Source organism: Acomys russatus, chromosome 23, assembly GCF_903995435.1.
Source record: "Acomys russatus chromosome 23, mAcoRus1.1, whole genome shotgun sequence".
NCBI lineage: Eukaryota > Metazoa > Chordata > Mammalia > Rodentia > Muridae > Acomys > Acomys russatus.
The window spans coordinates 24,940,583-24,964,447 of record NC_067159.1 but is presented as its reverse complement, the minus strand read 5'-3'; the positions used below and the strand labels follow the sequence as shown (position 1 = coordinate 24,964,447).

General features: G+C 38.4%; 1 protein-coding gene across 1 annotated transcript in view; it reads left to right on the top strand.

Moving 5' to 3' along the window:
• Usp53 (ubiquitin specific peptidase 53) overlaps window positions 1–21,939 on the top strand; it is a 47,526-nt gene extending 25,587 nt beyond the window's left edge. The window contains exons 10-16 of the mRNA XM_051165989.1: window positions 3,546–3,708; window positions 4,154–4,306; window positions 5,132–5,275; window positions 7,796–8,525; window positions 10,391–10,467; window positions 18,864–18,951; window positions 20,653–21,939. Of these exons, the coding sequence (XP_051021946.1) occupies window positions 3,546–3,708; window positions 4,154–4,306; window positions 5,132–5,275; window positions 7,796–8,525; window positions 10,391–10,467; window positions 18,864–18,951; window positions 20,653–21,571 (2,274 nt within the window). The 3' untranslated portion in view covers window positions 21,572–21,939. The remainder of the gene's footprint in view (window positions 1–3,545; window positions 3,709–4,153; window positions 4,307–5,131; window positions 5,276–7,795; window positions 8,526–10,390; window positions 10,468–18,863; window positions 18,952–20,652) is intronic.
• The last annotated feature ends 1,926 nt before the right edge of the window (window positions 21,940–23,865 follow it).

The following is a 23,865-nucleotide window of genomic DNA, read 5'->3' as shown; positions in this document are numbered from 1 at the left end:
GCTTTTTTGAGACAGTGTCTCACACAATAGCCCAATCGAATGCAGAATTAATATGTAGCCCAAACTAGCCTTAAACTCACAGCAATCCACCTGTCTCAGCTTCCTAAGTGTTAGAATTATAGCTATAACACATCATACCTGGCTTTTTAAAAATTATGTTTTGTTTGTTCTATGTGTTTTAATGCACATGCATGTGTATGTTGTGCAATATGCATATGTGTGTGTTGCACTATGTATGTGCAATTGTTTGTGTCCATATGTGTGATTGTATGTACTTGTGTATGTGCTGCAGCACACATATTTGCTTGTGTGTGTGCTGTAGTGTGCATATGTGCTTACGTGTATGCTGCAGTGTGCCTGTGTGCTTATGTGTATACTGCAGTGTACATGTGTGCTGTGTGTGCTGCCATGTGCATGTGTACTTATGTGTGTATGCTACAGTGTGTATGTGTGCTGAAGTGTGTGTGTGCGCGCGCTTGTATGTGTGCTGCCATGTGCTTGTTTACTGCAGTGTGCATGTGTGTGTTATGTGTGCTGCCATGTGCTTGCATGCTGTATGTGTGCTGCAGTGTATGTGTGTGCTGAGTGTGCATGTGTGTTGTGTCTGTGTGCTGTTGTCTGCATATGTGCTGCAGTGTGCTGCAGTGTACGTGTATGTCTGTGTGTGCGTGCTGCAGTATTCGAGTGTGCTATGTTTGTGCATTGCAGTGTGCATGTGTGTGCTGCAGTATGCATGTGTGCTGTGTGTGTATGAGTGCTACAGTGTGCAGTGTGCTTGTGTGTTGTGTGTATGCTGCAGGGTGCATTGTGCTGCAGTGTGCTTGTATCTGTGCTACAGTGTCTTTGTGCATTGCAGTGTGCTTGTGTGTGTGTGTGTGTGCTATAGTGTTTATCATTTGTGTGTGTTTGTGCTTGTGCGCCATTAAAAAAAACTAACTGATAAATTAGACTTCAAAGCTTATTAAAGCTTTTGCCCTTTAGTAAGACAAGACATTCTTGAAATAAAATGATAAAGTAGGTAGAGGAAGATATAACTGATAGTAGGAGAAAATATTTATCTAACATATGTAATATAATGTGTATCCAGAGTGTATTTTAGTGGTATGATTTGTCTCTAGGATAGGGATTGACTCTCACAAGGCTTATGCGTCCTAGGGAAGTGGTTTGCCGTTGAACTTCAGCCCTAGCCCTGGATTCAAAATATTAAAAAATGAAATCTTATAATTCAACAGTAATGGGATATCCAATTTTCTTTTTAAAATGAGCAAAATACTTTACCCCAAAAAGGTGTATAAATCTTCCCTGTTATATTTTTTACATCATCAGCTATGGGGAAATACAAATATAATTCATGGTAGGATCCCAGTATTTACCCATTATATGGACTAAACTCAACAAGAATTACTAAGACCACACCATGAATTAGCAAGGATTTAGAACAAATAGATCTCTCGTTTAAGGGTAATGAAACTGAAGAACTGTCACCTGAGAACACAGGCTGCCACTGTAGTTTTTTAATTTGAGCGTGTGTGTGTGTGTGTGTGTGTGTGTGTGTGTGTGTGATGTAACCCAGCACTTCTGCTCTAGTGAAAACACGTCCATGACAGCCTTTTTCCTAGTAAACAAAACTAAATGTAAAATAAAATATTCAGTAAGAAGTGAATGGCTAAGCACATATATTAAAGCCACACAGGGTAGTATTTAATGTTTATTAATAAAAGGAGCAAGCTTTTAGTTAATGTAATAAATCAGATGAATCTCAAAGTGACCATGTACTATAACTGTTTATGTGAAATTGGAAAAAAAAAAAAACTAAAAAACAACCTTGTAGAAGTAAACACATGGTTTTCAGATACAAGGAGGGAAGGTTTTAGAGCAGGGATTACATGGTGCTGTACACAACAAACACACTGACTCATGAGACCAGGTAAGTGGTTTGTATGTTAATCTACTTCAGTAAAATTGGTGGAAAATATTTGGTATTTATATAAATCACTTTGTTTGGATACATAGCGCTTTGCTTTAGAAAATTGTGAAGAAATTCCACCTTGACATTTGGAGTTCATACTGGCCACCTATATAACTCAGATTGTAAAAATTTGGAGGAACATCAGGAATTAATCATCTGAGGTTTTCCTTTCAGATTTGTTCATGCTTATGAGATTGCCAAGAATCCCTCCCTCTTCCACACCCTCCCCAGCATCCTCAGCTAGGCAGTGTTAACAAGTCTAGTTCTCATGATTCTGTGTGATATGAAGTATCTCACTGTGAGGGTTCCCTGTGTTCCCTGTGTGTGTGTGTGTGTGATGTCTCTTCAAAGGTGGGTATGTGTGCACGCACGCGTGTGTGCTGTGTGTGTGTGTGTGTGTGTGTGATGTCTGTTCAAGTGTGTTCGTGTGTGTGTGATGTCTATTCAAGTGTGTTCATGTGTGTGTGTGTGATGTCTATTTAAATGCCCTACCAGTTTTTCAAATTGAAATATCTTCTTATTGAATTCTAGTAATTTTTTTATTCTATACACAAGTCCTTTATTATTTATATGTTGTTTACTTTCAATTTCTTCTTCAGACAATCTCATTGCGCACCATTGACTGGCCTGGAACTTACAATGTAGACCATGCTGGCTTTAAGCTCTGGAATTCCTCTGCCTTGGCCTCCAGAGTGCTGGGAGTAACAGTGTGTGCCACCACACCTGGCCACTTTGAATTTCTTAATGGCATAGTTTCCTGAAAGCAGATGTTATTATTTAATTTGATGAAATCTGTTTCACAGTTTGTTTTCTTCTTTGAGCTTGTTGGGTGAAAATATCCTCCTTGTTTTCCCGAGTTGGTGTTTGTTTTTATGGGCGCCATGGGCAGGAATTGTCTTCTCTTTGGGCTGTCCCACTTTCCAGCTCTATTTGTTGACCAAACTCTTTCATATTTCTCTATTGAATTGCCTTGGACAATTTGTCTAAAATCAGTCAGCCTTGTACAAGAAACGCTGCTAAAAACGTAGTGATTATTCCAGGCATCATGGCTCCCACCTGCAATTCCAGCACTTGACAAGCTCAAACAGGGGGTTGCCATGAGTTCAAGCAGTGCAGGTTCAGATGTGTATACAAATAAAATTTATTGATTAAGTCTTAATACAAAAAAAATATCATTTTGCCTGTTGATTTTTTTCCCTTTACATTTGTCTCTGGTGTGTATGTGGAGAGAGGTGACGGGTGTGCTACAGCTTATGTGTGAGGTCAGAGATAGTCAGTGGGAGTCAGTTCTCACCTCCCACCATGTGGGACATGGGGACCAAACCCAGGCCATCAGGTTTGACAGCAAGAGTCTTCAACCACCGAGCTGTCTCACTGCCCCAGCCTATCAATATTTTTAAGAATAATAATCTCTAAAATTTCTAATGGGCTAGTTATTAAAATTGTTGGTAATTGGACTTTGAGCCCCCAGTTCAAGTACTTTGAAATGTGAAATACTCAGTTTCTGCCCACTTATGTTACACACTTCAGGAATCGCTTTGTGTTTATTTATTGTGATTTTTTTTTTCTTTTAAAGGTCGGAACCAGATGGAAAGATGTGGTGTCCAAGTGCATTCGATGCCACTTACAGCCACTTTTGCTGTTTTACGCAAACCCAGATGGCACAGCAGTTTCTACTGAGGACGCACTCAGGCAGGTTGTCCACTGGTCACATTACAAATCGGTTGCAGAAAATATGGGTAATTTCTTTTAAAAATATTTTTGGGGTATTTTTCTGAATGTTGAGAATATTTTAAAATTAAGTTTCAGTCAAGTGAAAGTCAGGATAATTTTACTATATTTTGTTGCTCTTTTCAAAGAAACCTTTCCCTGCCAGTAGTTTCAGAAGCTCTTCTAGGAATCATCCAGAATGAGGCACCCAGGACACAGAAGAGGCTAGTTGGTGGGGAGCTCTTTCGATCAGTGAATTCTGAGATTGTAAATGTTAATAATCAAAAAAGTCAAAGCAGTTTTAGCAAAGCTATTTCAGATGCATTAAAAGCATGTAAAGCCCTGCGTGGTGTCAGCCCCTTAAGTGTTAAGTTATTTTTCTAGGATATTAAAAATGTCTGAAAAGATAACTTAAACATCATTTTCATCTAACAGGAAGGAAAGGAATGATGTGTTTTTAACTGTCTTTTTAAGGATGTGGAAAGCCTATCATTTACAAACCTGAGAATTCAAAGGAAAATGGGCTTAGTGGTCAAGCAAAACAGAGAGAAAATCACAAATTTCAAGCTGATAATATTTCATCATTTAATAAGAGCCAAATGCAGACAAGTGGAAGGAGAGGACCAGGTATGTGCTCACATTGTCCAGCGCACATTGTTGGTAAGCAGTTGAGCATTCTTTCTTTTCGCAGTTACGAAATCTGTAATTCCTAGTGAGAACTGGACAGAAAGACTGAACTGCCTAGTCTTGCCCATGAAGAGAAAGTGGGAGATTTGTGTCTTTTTGTGAATGCATTTCTCTGAGACTTATAATCCTACTGACCAACTCAAGATAATCTGTGCAGTAGAACAAGACAGCATGAATTGATACAAGTTTTGTAACCTGTGGCTAGCTTCTAATTATTCTAGGCTTTGTATCTATTACATGAACTGGAGATAGTTATGGTACCTGCCTCACAGATTTAAATAAATAAGAACATTTAGAACATAGAAAATACTTTTTGCCTCTTAATTTAATAGCAGTTTTCATCTTTTTTTTCTTTGCATATGCTTTAGGGGCTATTATAAAATGTATTTAGAGAAAATGTGGGTCTCCGTGTAAAAAATTATGTGAGTAATTAAGTATAAAATGAGTTCATTATATTCTTTGATTTTTTTAAGTTGTGTGTGTGTGTGTGTGTGTGTGTGTGTGTGTCAGAAAGAGAGAGAGAGAGAGAGAGAGAGAGAGATAAGGTCAGAGGATAACCTTGGGGAATAGGTTCTCTCTATCCTGTGAGTCCCAGTGATTAAATTGAGGTTGGCAGACTGGAGTGCCCCTCCCCTCCTGAGCCATCTCACTGCTCCATGACTTTTTTAAGTATTACTTTTTCTTTTTTTAGTTCAAAGTTTACTTTTGTTGAACAACTTGAAAAATAATGCATATTATCATAAGAATTCTTGTTTTCTTTTACAGTTAAGTTAAGCCATGATCAAAGAGAAAAGATAAAAGATATCTCCAGAGAATGTGCTCTGAAAGCCATTGAACAGAAAAATGCGCTGTCTTCTCAACGGAGAGATTTGGAAAAGGGACAAAGGAAAGACCCAGGTCGACACAGGGGTAAGTTAAGTGCTTAGAGCATTCACTTTAAAAAGAACTGACAGAAATCTTAATTTAAAATGGAGTTTTATAGTAGACTATGTTTGCACTAGTTTTTAATGCTATTTTATTTGGGGTATTTACTGCCTCTACCTCCCTTCTCCACCCCAATTCCTTCCAACACCCCAGCATTAGATATGAGAGAAAGATTAGTGAGGAGAGGGGCACAGTGTTTAGGATCTACTGAAGCGTGTGTGTGTGTGTGTGTGTGTGTGTGTGTGTGTGTCTGTCTGTCTGTCTGTCTATCTGTCTGTCTGTGACTGCAGTCCTCTAAGTGTTCCTCCCAAGCCTTCTCTCAGTCTGTCTCCTCCAAGTTGCCCCTTAAAACCTTTCCCTCTCCCTCTCCCTCTCCTCTCCCCGTGGGACCCCCAACCCCCACCCCCCAACCCCGTATTTATACCCCTCAGAGTCCTCAGAATTAAACTAACTGCAGCTGGTAAAGACCACGCCCTGCAGGAGGCAGTTATCAGCTGTGAGCAAACTAAAGCCCAGAATAAAATCCCACACTTGGGATTAAAACAAAACATGTTTACATAACGTAACTGAGTTTCTAAAGAAACCAAAACTTCCATTACAATACTATGTATATTTACATACTAAATTTTAGATATTTAAATGTTTCTCAGTATGATTTCTTGAATGCCTCTATACAAAATGTAAAAATGAAAATTTTTTTCTGTTCTTATTTGATTGGAATTTTGAGATATGTCTTAGTTACTGTTCTATTGCTGTGAAGAGACAACCATTACCAGGGCAACTGTTGTCAAATAAAGCATTTAGTTGGGGGTTGCTTGTAGTTTTAGAGGGTGAGTCCATGGTTATCGTGGCAGGAAGCAGACAGGCACGGTGCTGGAGCAGAATCTGAGACCTCTAGGTCCTGACCCATAGGCAGTGGAGAGAGAGAGACTGGGCCTGGCCTGGGCTTTTGAAACCTCAAAGCCCATGTGCAGTGACAAGCCTCCCTCAAGACCACCACGCCTATTCCAACAAGGACACACCTCCTCATTCTTCTCAGACTGTTCAACTCACGGCATTCAAACGGATGAGCCAATGAAGGCTGTTCTCTCTAAAAGCACTGCAAGATACTAGTGTTTATATTTTGATATTTTTACTTCTATTTAACTTTATTTACAAATGCAATTCACTCATACAAAACAATAAACTAGGAAGGAAGATCATGGGAAGTAGCTCATTGGTCGGATACCTGCCTTCTGGCACGGTCCAGGCTTTATAGTTGACCCTCAGCACTGAAACCAAAAAGGGAAGTTAGAAAGGGCTTCTCATTGCCCATACTTCTGTTTTTTAGTACAGTAGCTTTCAAGGCATTATAAACTGAACCTGTTTTGATTTTATGGTGTTTTCATACACTTTGTATGTCTTTTGGTGTGTAGGTGTGGCGTGACATGCATGCTGCTTCAGACTGTATTTGTTTCTAGTTGTGACAGATGCCTCTGTTACCCTTTTGGAGGACTAAGACGGCAGCTCACAAGTCAAGCAACAGTGTGTCTTCTGCTTGAACTCACTTTAAAAATTTTTACCAACATCAGACATGAGAAATATATTTGTGATTTTCTTAACTATAAGTGAGCCAAAATGCTTAATTATTTTACCAAAAAAGCAGATTTTATAATCTACTTTATAGGTCTTTTTAAAGTCCAGTTAATTTTATAAATATCTCTCAATTGTAAATAAACGGTAAAGTGTTGTATTTTGTTTAGTCAGTTGGGTTTTGATTCAAGATCTCACTGTGTAGCCCCGGCAGGCTCCACACTCTTGCTCTTCCTGCTTCGCTGTGTGAACCTCCCAAGTGCTAAGGCTCACACCTGACTTCAGGTGATGCGCTTCTTAATTCTAAGTCAGTATGTGACATATTTTAATTTTTACTATTTTCATGTGTGCTTTATGTACTGTGTGTGATGGTATGCAAATTTTCAGAAAATAATCACCATCAGTAAGATGATACTTGCAGGAAAATGATGATCAGCTCAGTTAATGTCAGCGTGCCACATTATGCCACTTCCTATGCGCTGTAATGCCATTTCTACACCCCAGAACTTAGAACTGGGGAGACAAACGGCAGAGGCAATGGGAATCAGGTGTATTTGTCATGCTTATTGACTGCAAATTTTTGAATCAACAGAAGCTATTTGAAAATGGCTAAGGTTGCACATGCTGTTGAACAAGGGCGCAACGGAAACATCTTTCTAGGAAAATAAAGGAGTTTGTATCTCTATGATGTTAATCTTAATTATCAACTTGATTGAATGCAGAAGGAACAAAGGGACAAGCCTCTGGGTGTTGCTGTCAGGGTGTTACCTGAATGCTTAACCAAGGGCAGTGGATGAGAGCTTTCCAGTGGTGGTCCAGATAGGGAAAAAACAGTGATTCTCCCTGGCTATTATGGTTGATCCTGGTTGTCAACTTGACATGCCTGAGAGTAGGGAGCCTCAACTAAAGACTTGTACTGTTATTATTTTTAAGATTTGGTTGATGAAGATTCTTCACCTTTCAAGTCTGGATCGCCTCCTGTCCCAGATGGCTTTAGACAACAAGGGAACCCTCATCTCTACCACAGTCAAGGCAAAGGACCCTGTAAACTCGACCGAGCTGCCCATGAGAGCCACACTTCAGGAAAAATGATGAGTTCAGGAAAATCCCAGAATCTTACTGTTTCTGCAGAGAAAACAGCAGGCAAAGCCAAAAGTGACAGTGGCACTGGATATGACACAGACAGCAGCCACGATTCCAGGGACAAAGGAGGCAGCTGCAGTAGGACTAAAAGTCGTCAGCGTGGTTGGAAACCCATGAGAGAAACATTAAACGTTGACAGTGTTTTTAGTGACAGTGAGAAAAGGCAACATAGTCCAAGGCGTAAGTCAGATGTCGGTAACAGACCTAAATGTAGCAAGAGTCAGAGTTCTAATAATTGGCCAAAAGCAAACCCAAAGCAAAAAGGGTTAATGACCATCTATGAAGATGAAATGAAGCAGGAGGCAGGAAGCAGAAGTTCCCTCGAAACTAATGGGAAATTAGCAGAGAAAAGTACGGGAGCCACAGAGAGCAGAGGTCCTGGGAACAGCTGGCAGATGCAAAGGACAGAGTCTGGGTATGAAAGCAGTGATCATGTCAGCAACGGATCTGCTAACTTAGACTCACCTATTGTTGATGGAAGTGGGGCACTAATGGATATCAGTGGTGGTAAAGCCTTCAGGTAATGTACAGACCAACAGTTTCTCCCTCACTATTCTTTGCGGATCTTTTCTTTTTTAAGATTCTTTTCTATTTCTGTGTGTACATGTGAGTTTATGGGAGTGTGTACCGTGTGTGGGGGTGCCTGTGGGGACCAGAAGAGGTCAGTGGGTCCCCTGAGCTGCAGTAAGAGACTGTTTGTGAGCCTCGCGTGGGCACTGAGAACCCAACTCCATTCCTCTGGAAGAGCAAGAAGTGCTTTTAATTGCTGAGCCATCTCTCCAGACCCTTCTTTTTCTTTTTTAAAGCTGTTTTCCTGCTTTGAGACTGTTATGTAAAGTTTGGACTGAACTCAGGCAAGTGAGAGCTTTGCTCTTTTATGCATTCCTTTGCTCGTGCTAGGTAAGCAGTTTACCTCCAAGCTGCATCCTTCGCAGTCACCGTACTTTTTCGGTTATTATTTGAAGTAATTTTACAGATTTGGGTTCAGTGAATTGTTAGGTAAATGCCATGAACCTGAGTGAGGAGACAGACCTAGTATATTAAAACTTATTTGATATTTCATACTTTCAACCTTAATAGTTATTTCCTAACTTCAAAATTATGACTATCTGTTCTTATGAAACTTGAAAAGCACAGAATTACTGGATTAATTTTCATTATTATCAACTTGATTTTTAAAAATAAATTTATTTGGTTTTGGTGTGGGTGTTTGGTTTGTATCTCTGGCACCATATCTATGCCTGGTGCTTACTGGGGCCACAAGAGGGTGTCTGGTCCCTGGGAGCGACTGACAGTTGTGAGCTGCCATGTGGTTGTTTGAACTCGGGTCCTCTGAAAGAACAACCAGTGCTCTTCACTACTGAGCCAGCTCTCCAGTCCTCAACTACTTTTTGTTACCAGTTGTTTTGGGTTTTTTGGTTTGGTTTGGTTTGGTTTGGTTTTTCGAGACAGGGTTTCTCTTTGTGACCTTGGCTGTCCTGGACTCACTTTGTGGACCAGGTTGTCCTTGAACTCACAGTGATCCGCCTGCCTCTGCCTCCCGAGTGCTGGGATTAAAGGCGTGCGCCACCACACCTGGCCCTTGTTACAGGTTTTAAAGTGTTGACTTAAATTGGTATCTTAGTTGAGCTTACTGACTTTTGTGTCTCAGAACTGGAGTGTCTATTACTACAGCCCAGTTCCGTACAAGCAAATGCAAAATAATTCAAATAAGTTTGTGATCAGTTGATTAATTCTAAATCTACATTTTTATTATTGTTGTTAGCAGCAATGCATTTGGACCTTTCTCCAATCTTTCAAACGTGCTTGCTCTCAGCCTAGTGGCTAATTTCTTAATATCACTCTTACTACCTTTTTCAGTTTTTAATTTTTCAAAAACATACTTAATTTTACCTCATTCCTGACCACATTGATTCATTTAAAAAATCAGATTTTACAAGAATCAGCTGCTTATGTTCTATTAAAATAATTGTTTCCATAAAGAATTAAAGGAGCTTTTTTCTCTCAGCGTTATAAAGTTCATGATGCTCTCGACATGCAGTAGCACATAATAGGCCAGCCTCATGAAGACGTGAATGTGCATTCTGACTACTGGGCAAGGTAATCTGACTTACAAAGCAATTTCCGATCGTAAGAAGAGGAGTGTACGTGTTGTAAGCTATCAATTAAATCGTATACTTTAAACCATGTGTGCTTTGGAGGCAAAGGCAGTGTTGTGGATTCTAGGTCATCTTGAACTATAAAACAAAGCAGAACAACAAAAATGTGCATTCAGTTCTTAGAAGGCACATACTAATGTCTTAACAAGTGTCATTTCTTTTCTTACACTAAACTAAGATAATCCACGGTAACCGATGTGCTTGGTATGTGTGTTTTATTTTCCAGTGAGCAGATTAAGATGAGCAATCGAAACACAGACAGTATGGAGTGTATATCTCATCAGAGCAAAGACCACCGAGAAGGTAAAACTTGCACTTAAGTATGTTTTGATGGTTGCTGTGGTGAGTGAGCTACAGTAACTTATTGATTGCTGCCATGATCTACCATATATCTTGGTCGGTGCTTCTGTCACCGTGATGGAATACTCCGACCACAGTAACTTGGGAGGAGAGGACTCATTCAGCCGACACTTCCACATCACTGTTCCTCATCAAAAGAAGTCAGGACAGGAACGCAGACACGGCAGGAACCTGGAGGCAGGAGCTGATGCAGAGGGCAGGGCAGGGTTCTGCTTACTTACTGGCTTGCTCCCAGTGGTTTGTTCAGCCTGCTGTCTTCCAGAATCCAGGACCACCAGCCCAGGAATGGTACACCCCCTTCCCACATCAATCTGTGCACACTGTCTACAACCTGATCTTATGGAGGTATTTTCTTAAGTGAGGCTTCCTCTTCTCAGACGACTTCAGCTTGTATCAATTTGGCATAAGACTATCCAGAACACTGTAAAAACCCTATATGGCAAAAATAATCATTTTGACTTAAGCGGGGTTCTGCCTACAATGCCAGCACTGAGTAACTTAAGTAAAGCACAAGGATTATAAATTGAGGCCATCCTGATAGAGTGAGACAAAACTAATAGATAAGTACAAATAACATTTAAAATAACTTTATGCCAATAATTGTGTTTTTATTTCATGCATCTATCATAACAACATAGGATAAAGACATCCAACCTTTATGTATACTGTCTAGTCATGCTGTGTTTTCCACATTTGCTTCACAACACTGATTTTAGGTTTTTATCACTTTGATTAGCTGAATATGCTTTTGAAAGGCTGAATAGCCTTTTAAAATACACTTTAGTTTTTTTAAATATTTATTGACTGTGTACATGTGTGTGCACATGCACACATGCTATCATGCATGTGCAGTTAGAAAACAACCTCAGAGTCAGCTCTCAACTTCTACCATGTGAGTTCTAGGGGTCAAAACTCAGATCTTAAACATTTTGTGGTAAGAACCTCTGCCCACTGAGCATGCCCCCCACTATCCCTGAGTATACCATATATGCCTTCAACTTTGCAGCATTTGAGTGATTACTTGTTCAGTTGACATGATGAAATCTTTGAGTCCTAGCCCTCCATCCCCCAGTAGCACCTTGAATTTGGGGTTTTGACTTGATAGACTTTTGGACACATTGGTTTTCGGAAGTTTGGTTTGATGTTTCTTTAGATTTATTTTATTTTAAATTAATTATGTATAGGCCTTTATATATAAATGAATGCTAGTGCCCAAGGTGACCAGAAGTTGGAGTTGCAGGCAGTTGTAAGCTGCCTGACATGGGTGCTGGAAACCAAGCTAAGGTCCACTGCAAAAGTAGTGTGTGCCCTCAACCACTGAGCTATCAGAATGTGTGTGATTTTACTCCCTGCTCCCCTCTTTCTTTCCCTCTCTTCCACTGGAGCCTTCCTTCCAATAGGTACCCCTCCTGCTTTGCTTTCTCTTTGTGTGTGACCCATGAGTTTCCATAGCTTCTATCCTGACTGTTGGTTGGAGGTCATTTGGTGGAAATCCTGTGGGAGGGATGGGGCAACAATGAAATGTTGATGGACCCAAATTTGTGCAGGTCTTGTACAGATACCACAGCAGCCATATGTGCTTGTCACAAGTTTATACCTTATTCATACCTGTGTTCTGAGGGTCAACGTGTGATGCTTTCCAAGGTGCCAGTCAGTGCCTCACACGAGCACTGTAGAGGTAGCAGTGCAATAGTAGAAATGAAAGGCGCGTACAATGTGGAGAACATCTCTGGGCTTTTCTCATCCATTGTCCACCTCAACACTTACAAGCGGGCCTAATTTAAGAATGACGACATGAGTCTAGAGAGACGGCTCAGAGGTTAAGAGCTCTGACTGTTCTTCCAAAGGTCCTGAGTTCAATTCCCAGCAACCACATGGTGGCTCACAACCATCTGTAATGAGATCTGGTGCCCTCTTCTTGGCATACAGGCAGAATCCTGCATAATAAATTTTTTTAAAAATGGGAATGTGAGTTTTACAAATGCCTGGGACTGAATTAAGGGTATGTGATAGCCACGATACCAGGGAGAACGGGAGAGTGCAGTCTTACAAATGCCTGGGACTGACTTGAGTTTATGTAATAGCTATGATGACACCATAAACCTTAAGAACGATTAATAAGCAGTCATCAGAAAAGGTTCAGTTTGGAAGTAATATGTAATGGCATGGCATTATTACATGTGATATCCTAAAAATATGTAGCAGCTTATAAGCCAAACAAACAGAAGTTTGTGGTGGTTGAAAATGGATTGTGCTGTTGAAATAAAGGAAAATGTTTTCAAGTTTTAAAATTTAGAGAAGAGGGGTGTAACTTTTTATAGTCAACAGCCATCATAACCAATCATAAAATATTTTAGTCTACGCCAGGCATGGTGGCACACACCTTTAAACTCCACACTCAGGAGGCAGAGGAAGGTGGATCACTGTGAGTTCAAGGCCAGCCTGGTCTATAAAGCAAGTCCAGGACAGCCAAGGCCACACAGAGAAACCCTGTCTCGAAAAACAAAAACAAACAAAATTATTTTAGTCCAATGCCTCCTTACAGTGCTTGTAGAGATTATTTTTCATGTTATAGACCTTTAAGATGATTATTTGTTAATTTATTTTGTTTTCATCGCATGTATGATATCAGGAGGAAACACTTTCTATTAAGGAAATAACTTTCCCTTCCTGTATTAAAATGCCTGGCTTGTTTTAAAAGTTCGATAAAAGTCTAAGTAACCAAGTTATTACAGGAAACAGTAAAAGGTTGGCCAGAAATCGCAGCAGGAGTCAGATAATGAACAATAAGTGCAAATTCAGTAAATGCTTCTTGCTTCCTGATGGCTATAATAAACACAAGATCATAGAGATTTTGATAATGAAGACTTCATTGTTTTACAGTGAGTTTACACATTTAATGTGAGTGTGTGTTACATTTTCACTTTTATTTCAGTAAAGAATTCTTAACAAAATTTACAATTCTAATTATTTTATGTGTATTTAAGCACTTTTACATTATTGTACAACTATCTATGTCCCAGACATGGATATCAAAACCAAGACTCTGCACCCACTACACAGCTCTTCTCCCCTCAGGAAACTGGCAGTGATCAGACTGGCTTGGTTGGTTGGTTTTGTCACCAAGTTAAGCTGTTTTTGGTGCCTCCTATAGGTAGGCTTGTATTTATCCTTTTGTATCTGGGTTATTTTATCCATCATGACCCAAGGCTTATCCACGTTATAACACACAAACACTTCATTTTCTTTCATTTGCTGAGATTACATCATTTCCCACTTCCCTCTCCTCTAAGCCTTTTCTTGTGCCCCTCCTTGCTCTCACTCACATTCATGAACTTTGTTTCATTAACTGTTGTTACAAACATGTATACACATATACATAAATGTGTGTGTGTGTGTGTTCCTAAATACTTTCATACAATCTGGTGAGTCTAGAACGTTATGTGTAGCTTTTCAGAGCCCTGCCATTTTAGTTTATAACATCATAAAATTTAGGTAGCATAGCACAGATTACTATATACTAAATTATCTTTTTATTTGTAAATTAAATCAGTGACTAATTCCTTTTCTTGAATGCTTAACATCTGCAATTATAAGTTGAAATAAGAATGTAAGTTGAAAACTGTAATAATTACCATTGTATATTTAAATCTCACAGAATAATGAGTGAAGCTTGCACTATTGAGGCTAATTTTAGTTGTATTTCTCGATGAATCTGTTCTCAGTATGAGCCATCTTTTCAGATAAGACATACATTTCAACTTCTTGAATATTGCATTAGGGAGCTTTACAGAATCAGAACTAACATTAATGTAAGCTGCTTGTCTTAGTATTGTGGTTTCTTCTGTGCCAAGTGTTATCAGATTTACAAAGAACGTAGAGCCAAAATTCCCTGTAAGACATGTGGATGTCTATGTCAGCAGCAGAGAAAAATAACACATCTATTTTTAAATTAGTTGGAATTCTGAAGTCACACCACTGGGTTGAATGCCTGCCATGGTGATATTAAATTTTCACACATGTTTATAAGCCCTCTGCTGCCTCCTGCTGCTTAGTGTGTGAATAATTAGTACAAGGAAAGAATTGGGATTTTTTTCTTTTGATAAGTTAAAATACTTTTTAAAATTGGTTTAGTCAGATTACATCTCAGTTGTTATCCACCCCACCCCACCACTTGTATCCTCCTGTTCCTCCCTCCCTCCTTCTTTCACCCTATTCCCCTCCCCTAGGTCTGTGACAGAAGGGGACCCCCACCATATGGTCACAGCCTATCAAGTCTCATCCTGGTAGCCTGCTAATCCTTTCTCTGAATGCCACCAGGCCTCCCCACCAAGGGGAAGTGGTCAAATATGGATATTTTTGGTAATTAATTTTTGTGTTTAAAAATGTTTGTTAAATATTTAAAATTATATTTGTACTTAATAAGTACAAAGTAGAATGAATTTTTAATCAATGTGAAATGATTAAATCATGCTACGTTATCTCCAGAATTTAACTTTCTGATCATAAATATTGATTTTTTTTTTAGAGTGACATTTACCTTAATTAATTAATTTCTGGTTGAATTTTTGAACCATCAGGTTTGTTTTTAATATACTAAAAATATTTATTTAGGGATTAAAATGGCATCTGAGTTAAAGTAACTCAATGATTTATAAACTTTAGTTTCAGTTTTCTTTTGCTTTCTTTGTAGCCTTCAATTCATAGATCAGATGTTCAGATAAATTAGAACCAGGAGAATGAAGGGAAACAGGTAAATAGGTGATGAACTAAAGTATAAAAGAAAACAAATTTTAAACTGTACGTTCAATTGGTAACTCAAGGTATGTGGGTATTTTCTGTGTCATTACCTTGTTAAAGAATATTGTTGTGTGGCATATACTGGTGGGATATGTCAGAGAGCCAGAGGAGGAAGATCATGAGTTCTAGGCCTGTCTGAGCTTTACCTTTAACCATATAAATAAAAGATGGATTAATGGATGGATGGATGGATGGATGGAGTTTAAATTGATGGCTTTGTCTCATCAGCATGGGAGGTGATTAGATGCTTGCATACTAATGGCATATGCAAATGCAAGCAGTAGCTTTCAGCTCACCCGGGCACACTTGAGTGATCTCATGCCAGGGCACAGCATTGGTTAAGTTTCCTGACTTCCACATCTTCTTTCCTCACGTGCAAAAGGGAATTGTTTTTGTAGAATAGTTATGGCTGATGTTTTTAAAAGAGAACACTGTTAATCAACTAGGACAGGAAATGAAGGAAATCTTGTGTTTTGGAACATTTTTATGCCCTTAAAAGAGGATTGCTCTGCAACAGGATTTGGTTTCTGAGGATTATATCATTATTTCCTATGCTGATGGTGTAGAAAGAAAATGTTAAAATATGTGTTCACTTAGAGAAAAATCTAATGCATGCCAGCATAAACAAGACTTATTTGGGGCAGAAGACCAAGCCCCAGAAAGATGAAAAAATAGAAACATAGATAATGGGAGGGGGGATATTTGATTTTTTTTTTTTTTAAGTGCTTCGAGAACAAAATAGTGAAAGGGATGAGTGGTTGTAATGCCTGGCTGCATTCTTTAAGTGTTTTGCACTCAGACTGTTGTATTAATGGTCTCTTCATGTACAAAGAAAATCCAGCATCCCACAGGTAGCAGCAGTTGGGAACTGTCAGACTCTGTTTTGTTCTAGAATGACCAGCACTGTGTTGACTCTACAGAATAGGTTTCATACATCACTCATTAAAATCATTGATACTTAAATTTTACAGGGCTATTTTATCTGATCATGAGTCTGTGACATCTACATAGTAATTCTTAAAAAGTTGCTTTGCTAAATTACTCAAATCTTTAAGATGCTGATAAATTTTATTTTATTATAATTTGTTAATATTACCACAAATATGAGTGTAAGTTGCAAAACTGATATGATAGGTACACATTTTCTAAAATTTTACTAAAAGCTTAATCTTACAAATGACAGTATCACCAACAATTGTGCATGTGTGTGTGTGTGTTCACTTGTACATGTGCACACTTGTTTGTGGAGGTCAGAGGTATTGTTCTTCATGCACTGCCAACCTTTTTTTTTTTTTTTTTTTTTTTAGTTAAAAATAATTTTTTAGGGTTTCTTACTGACCTGGAGTTGTCACCAGGTAGGCTGGGCAGCTGGCTAGTAAGCTCCAGAAAGCACCTCTGACTGCCTCTGCAGCTGTAATTACACATGTGTCACAAGGCCTGGCAAACTGAGGTCCTTATGCTTGCAAAGCCAGCTCTTCACTAATTGGGGTATCTCAGCCTAGCAGTTATTTTTCTTAAAGTGACAGGCTCACTCTTCACTCTTTCATTTTCAAGACTATTTCTGGTAAAACTCAAGTCTCAGTTTCATAGTTTACCATCAGGTAAAAATGATTCTATGATAAGATGGTGGATAATTCAACCCAAAACTCAGTCCTAAAAACGCTTTTTCTTAAAAACAACTATCATACTTGCATATGCTGCAATTATACATCCAGTTTCTTTACTTAAACTATATACAATAAAAATATGTAAATTAAATCTGTACAATAAGCTTTATTATTGCATTGAAATTTTATTTTTTACAGTGTGTGTGTGTGTGTGTGTGTGTTTTCCCGTGTGTCCCCATTTGTCCCTCTGCACAGACAGATATACTTGCACATGCATGCGCACATATTAGCCACAGTCCATATATGTGTGAATCACAGAACAACTTGCAAGAGGGAGGTTGTTCTCTCCTTCTAGCAAATGGGTCCAGGGATCAAACTCCTGACCACAGGCTTGGAGGCTGAGCCAGCTTGCCGGTGCTTCGTTGAATTTTTGTTTTCTAAAACCATAAGTGTATGGCAGTGAATAACAGTTAGTGTAAGCACAGTTCCACTTCTTGATGCTTTGTGTTCACAAAACAGGTCACTAAGTTCCAAAGTTCTGTGTTTTGGTTATAATTTTGTATTAGTGGTTTTACTGATGTTTTCCTATCTGCCTCAAATCCCCTGTGCAGTCTCCTGACATTCTGACTCTTAGGTTTAGCTAATGTCAGAAACTGGGTGCTCTCAGGTAAACGGCTATAAACATGCGTGTGTCTGAGTCCATGTGCATCCTCGACCTTGTAACTTTTACCTCTCAGTCTTAGAGAGTGATAATTATTTTTATTTGAGCTATTTAAAGTAATACTGATTCACAGATACTTTACTCTGAGCATTAATGTTGTTAGGCCTGTTTAGTGGGTAATCTTCCAAGAACCAGGGTTGAGAAGGAAATAAAGGTAGAACTGCTACCTTTTACTTGACACAATATTGGGTGCTGCGTACTAAATATTTTTTAAACAGGAAAATGTGATTTTGGATTTTAAATTTACAATATTATTTAGAAATAAGTCAGATTGTCAAAAGTTATTTTTCATAAGCCTTAATGTTCAAAAGCCTTGTATCTATTATTGTTAGACTTGAGAGTAAGTTAACTCATACAGGACACAGTATGAATCATGGTTAAAAGTGTGGACATACAGCCAGGCATAGTTGTACTTGCCTGGAATCCCAGCACACGAGGCAGGCGGATCGCTGTGAGTTTGAAGCCAGCCTGGTCTACAAAGTGAGTCCAAGACAGCCAAAGATGCACAGAGAAAACCCTGTCACAAACAAATGAAAAAAAGATTGAAGATTACATTTTAAAAAAAAAAGGTGCAGACCTGAGCTTGGGTGCGGCTCAGTGGTAGAGCATGTGCCCATACCCAGCTATGAAGGGAGGAGCACAGGCTTGAATTACACAGAGCATTTGCTACCTAATTAGTCTTGGTCTGTTTCTACATGAAGATGATGATTTAATAAGATTTACATGAATAAAAGTTTGCCTTCTATGCTATTTTAATATCATGCCATTATTTTAACTCAATTGATTCCCCTAAACATCCCTGGGAGGAAGCTAAGATGGATTCCTACTTCATCATGTAAAGGAGGCAGTGTAAACAGCTAAGAGGCCTGCTTTAAGTTACCATGTCTTCAGATGCAGGATTTTTCCACTGATTCATTCTATCCAGTAACGATCATGCAGTGGGGAAGTACACATGACCAGGAACAACACTGTCCTGGGATTGCTGACACCCTAAGAACAAGTAGTCTTACCTAAAAGGATTCATTAACCAAAGGAAAAGGGCAGGGGGGGGTGCTCTTATTTTCAGTTGTGTTGACAAATGCACTTTTTGGTCTTTACTTGCAAAAACTACATATTTGTAGATAGCCTACTTATATGCAAGCATGATGGGATAGAGTCTATAAGATCATTTAAATAATTATATATGCCTTCTCTGTTCCACCCCCCCCCAGGCTTTCGGAAAGAACTCCAGGACTTGGAAGCAGGTGATAAGCTCCACCTAGAATCACATGTGCAAATAAAAAGTCATTTGATAAAAAGGTAATCATAGATATTTAGAAATAGGAAAATTTTAGTTCCTAAATTCACGTATAATGGGAACTCTGACCGAAGGGCATACTTGTTAATTTCTAATCTGAAAACATTACAATGCTTATTTTAGTGGGATTATTTAATAGCATGTAGACCTTAGGGCATTATGTCTGCAAACTGCTGTGTATTACTAGTTTATTGTTATTTTAATACACTTCATGGGTGTACAGTAGTGCCGATGTCCTTAGCTTTTCCTTATACCTGCAGATGCCTAATGCCTTTTCCATCTTAACTAAGCAGCTGTTTGCCCTGCAACACTTAACTTTTGCAGTTTGAAATATAAACAAAACCAGTGTGACTTTAATTTTCCTTCTTCATGGTCTTGGTTCTTACCGTAGATATTAGAACATCAGCCTAGTCTCCAACTCCCTACGTCTAGAGCTTTAAGAGATTTACAGAAAGCACTTCCTTCTTGGCATGACACAGTTGACATTGTCAGTCACTATGCTTGCACTTTGAAGCCAGGACTAGGTGAACGCAAACATGGATAGATACAACAGCAGTCCATGTAACAGCGTATCGCTGAGTGGGTAGGTCTCAGAAACAGCATGGATAGACTGCACAAAGGATGATGGTTCACCGGGCGTGGTGGCGCACGCCTTTAATCCCAGCACTTGGGAGGCAGAGGCAGGTGGATTGCTGTGAGTTCAAGGCCAGCCAGGTCTACAAAGCAAGTCTAGGACAGCCAAGGCTACACAGAGAAACCCTGTCTCGAAAAACCAAAAAAAAAAAAAAAAAAAAAAAAAAAAAAAAGGATGTGTTCATATCTTAAAGGGAATGCTACAAAATAAGAATTTTGTACAATTTAAAACTGAATTAATGATTTCAGGGAGTTTTTATTTAACAATTCGCAATGCAGTTGACCATAGGCAACTAAAATCATGAATAAGGAGGGTCTACTGTATGTACAAAAATCAAACTTTGCAATTAGGAAAAAGTGACATGCAAAGCAAAGGAGTGGAGACTTCACCATAGTTGTATCTACCTAGCCACACCATTCTGTTGTTTCAATTCCAGATAACTCGTAGATGAAAAATAGCTTTACCATAGGAGAAAAATAATTTTATTTTTCTTTACCCTAAAATTACTACCTCAAGTCAGTCTTGATTAAGATTAGTACACTGTCTCACATTGTATCTCAGAACTTAAGTCTCTGCCTCTGCTGCCTGTAAACATTATAATCTTGGTAGGAAATGAGGTACTGAATTATTTGCTTGTAACATGTCTCTTAACTTGTATATTTTATCATAAATAGATGTAATTTCACTGTTTTTAACTTGAAATGAGTTTTTAAGATCACATTTGTAATTATTAGGAATGTGACTTGGACTCTGACTATATAGTGACATGGTTGCGTACCTGATTATCATGCACAGGCCCTGGGTTCAGTCTCTTGTCACCACCTCTACCTATCATACATACAAAGAAGAAAACAATGATTTTTTAAAGTGATAGATGTCTCTGGTAGGCATATATGTAATATAGATTCACGATCAGAGAGAACTGAAAATATTAATGGCTACACAGTAGTCTCCTTTCTACTGCTGTGTTGTAAAAATAAAATCCGTAAGTTGGGAAAATCTAACTACAAGGCAAATGTTTAGTTTCCCTATTTGGTTAATTGGTTTTATTTTTATTCTCAAACTTCAGGTCACATATCAGTGAAATCAGTGACAAGTTGTTTCCTTCATGCGGCCCACAAACACTTAAGGACCAGATTGCAAGAGAACATATCTACCAGACAAATGAACAAAAAGTAGAAAAACCAGATGGGACCAAGTTTTCTGAGTGGCGTAACATAGAAAATTCTGAAGGAACAGGCTTGCTGTTTCACATTGATGATAGTTCTGTGGCTGGGAAGAGAGTCAACAGTAATGAAACAGTCTCACCATCTTCAATGTCTTCACATGGGAGAACTTCTGGGCTAAAGCCTGAAACCGGACCCCTCATATTTTGGCCACAGCAAAACATCACAGAACAGTGTTATGCTGAGAACTCTCCATGCAGAGAGCATACACTCCAGTCAACCTGCAATGCTGACAGCTGTCAGATGCCAAAACTTCATTGCCACCGTTCACCACCCCCTTTGCCACCAAAGAAATACTCTACGACCAGTGCAGCACAGTTAGAGAGAGCTGGATCTATACCTGGTGTGACACTTACAGAGGCATGTAGTGCTAATTCCTCCAGTCTTCCAAAACACAGCTGGCATATAGCCCCAGGAACAAGGCTAGAAGGGAGTGCGTACGTGATCCAGGAAAGAGATAAAGAAACTGTTCAAGTCAAGCAGCGTGCTGCCAACAGCCACCCACCCAGCAGTTCAACTGATTGCCAGGCAAATGCAAAAGTAGTAGTCAGTGCGTTTTGCCAACCAGATCTAGACTCCAGTTCTGTGTGCCCAAATGAAACAATTTCATTAACTACCTATTTCTCAGTTGATAGTTGCATGACTGACACGTACAGATTGAAATATCACCAAAGACCCAAGCTCTGTTTTCCAGAGAGCAGTGGCCATTGTAACAATAATTCACTACCGCAGCCTGAGCAAGTAGAGGGCTCCATTACATAACGGTCATCCTTGGTTTACCTTGCCCTTCCAAACAAAGAGACAAGCGCTGGAGGACACTGTAAGATAAATGAGCCAGCCGTTAAAACAGACTGACCAAATCTAGTGATACATAAAACAAAAACTGATATTGTGAGATTACTAATCAGGTTAACTTTATATATTTTATGATGATCAATTTACTGAATATTTTAGAAATTTCCTTTGAGTGCTCTTGGCATACCTTGCAAAGTAAGAGGCTATATAACTCATTTGCTGTATGTAACAGTTGAGCAAACACCATATCTCCTGTTATTTGGCTACTGGATGTGTAAATATCATACTAACTAGTATATAGATTGGTTGGTGCATCTGCTAATTAAGAAATGCAATATGGCCAGCCATGGTGGTGCACACCTGTAATCCCAGCACTGGGGGAGGCAGAGACCAGTGGATCTCTGTGAGTTCAAGGCCAGTCTGATCTACAAAGTGAGTCCAGGACAGCCAAGGCTACAAAGAGAAACCCTGTCTCAAAAAAAGAAAAGAAAGAAAAGAAAACAAAGAGAAATGCAATGTGTCTAGGGAAAGCAGTATTTGCTTTTTGCAGAGCACTTTATAGTGGGTAGCCAAAGATAGCTATATCCACAGGATTTTGACTTCTGTGACAGTCTATTACATATGATCATTCAAGTGTCTTAAAAAATACCCATGGATTTGTTATGTCATCATCTGGAAAGCATTTGCCTTAATGATCAAAATTTCTTAATATCTCAAAGTCATATAAAACTTACCTTGTTCCTAGAACTTTTCAGAATATGTACCTAACATAAATCAACCTTTATAATTTATACTCAAAAATATTTCAATCATGTAAGTTGAAAGTAAAATATGATAGTACATTATTTATCTTATTGGTTTCTAGCTTTATATGAAATGTGAAAGGTCTTATATTTAGTTTGATTTACTTGGGCTGCTAATAACCAGTGTTACAAATTAACATTGGGCTTTCTTATTGGGACTGTCACTGCTGCTTTGATCACTTAAAAATTGCTAAAGATTGTCAGTGCTTTACTATTGAGGCTTCTAGGTTAAATGTCTGCCTTTATTTAAAGAGTTAATTTAGTCATTCTTTTCTTTTAAACAAATAATGTTATCTCCACTTCATAGAGTGGAGTTTATACTAAAAGGAATTTTCATTATTATGTTGGAAGTAAGCTGGCTGAATTGCCTTAACAGTTAGGACTTTATTTTGCAGCACCTGATGAAAAATCAGGCTTTAGAATAGTTTCATAATTCCTACTCCAGAGAATTGAGAATTTCAGAATTAGTTGTCTTGGGCCGGGCGGGGTGGTGCACACCTTTAATCCCAGCACTCAGGAGGCAATGGCAGATGGATATCTTGAGTTTGATGCCAGCCTGGTCTACAAAGCAAGTCCAGGACAGCCAAGTCTACATAGAGAAAAACCCTGTCTTGAAAAAAACAAAACAAAACAAAAAAGTTAATTATCTTTTTATCTCTAAATGGGTAAGGTTCATAATCATTACTTTAAAACTCAGTAGCTTGGTGAGTCCTGCAAATTGTTAAAACCCAAAGTGTGTTTAAGTAAAGTACTTCTAGATAAGCTGAAAATTGCTTATAAAACTCTAAATTAATAGTTAATCAATTCTTGGCCAAATCTTGTTTTTGTTGTTCTTTTCTAGCATAGTAGTCAGTGATCATTACTTTATATTCTCTTTAAAAACACTTGAATATCAAATTAAGTTTTATCCTTAAAACTTATTTTTTAACAGCTTTTAGTATGGAGTCTGTAAATAATGTAAAGTTTGTAAAATTGTATGAAATGTCAGTTTATAATTCTTGCTTTTATAACATTGTAAAATACTAGAAAAGAGCTTGTTATTTTTAATAGCTTTTAAAATATTTTTAAGTTTTAAAAAGTTTTCTATTTGGTCCATATTCCCTGTTGGGAATGTGTTATATGAAACATTAAACTAATTTCTGTATTTTACAGCAGTTTCATAGATGTACCTTTTCAACTCAGTTGAGTTTGCAAACAGAAATGTCATTCCTCATTTTAATTACTGCACCACTCAGTTAGGACTCTGCATTATATTATACTGACTGAAGCCAAAACTGATCATTTGTTGACTCAACACAGAATAGATTCAGTCCTTATTGGCTAATTGTGTAAATTTCTTCTTCTCTGGTGCCTATTTTTAACAAATATTTCCTTGTTATAAGCTTATAACTTCTTAAACAGTGCAATCATGTTTCAAATAGTTCTACCCAGAATATTATATTTTCATGTGAAATCAAT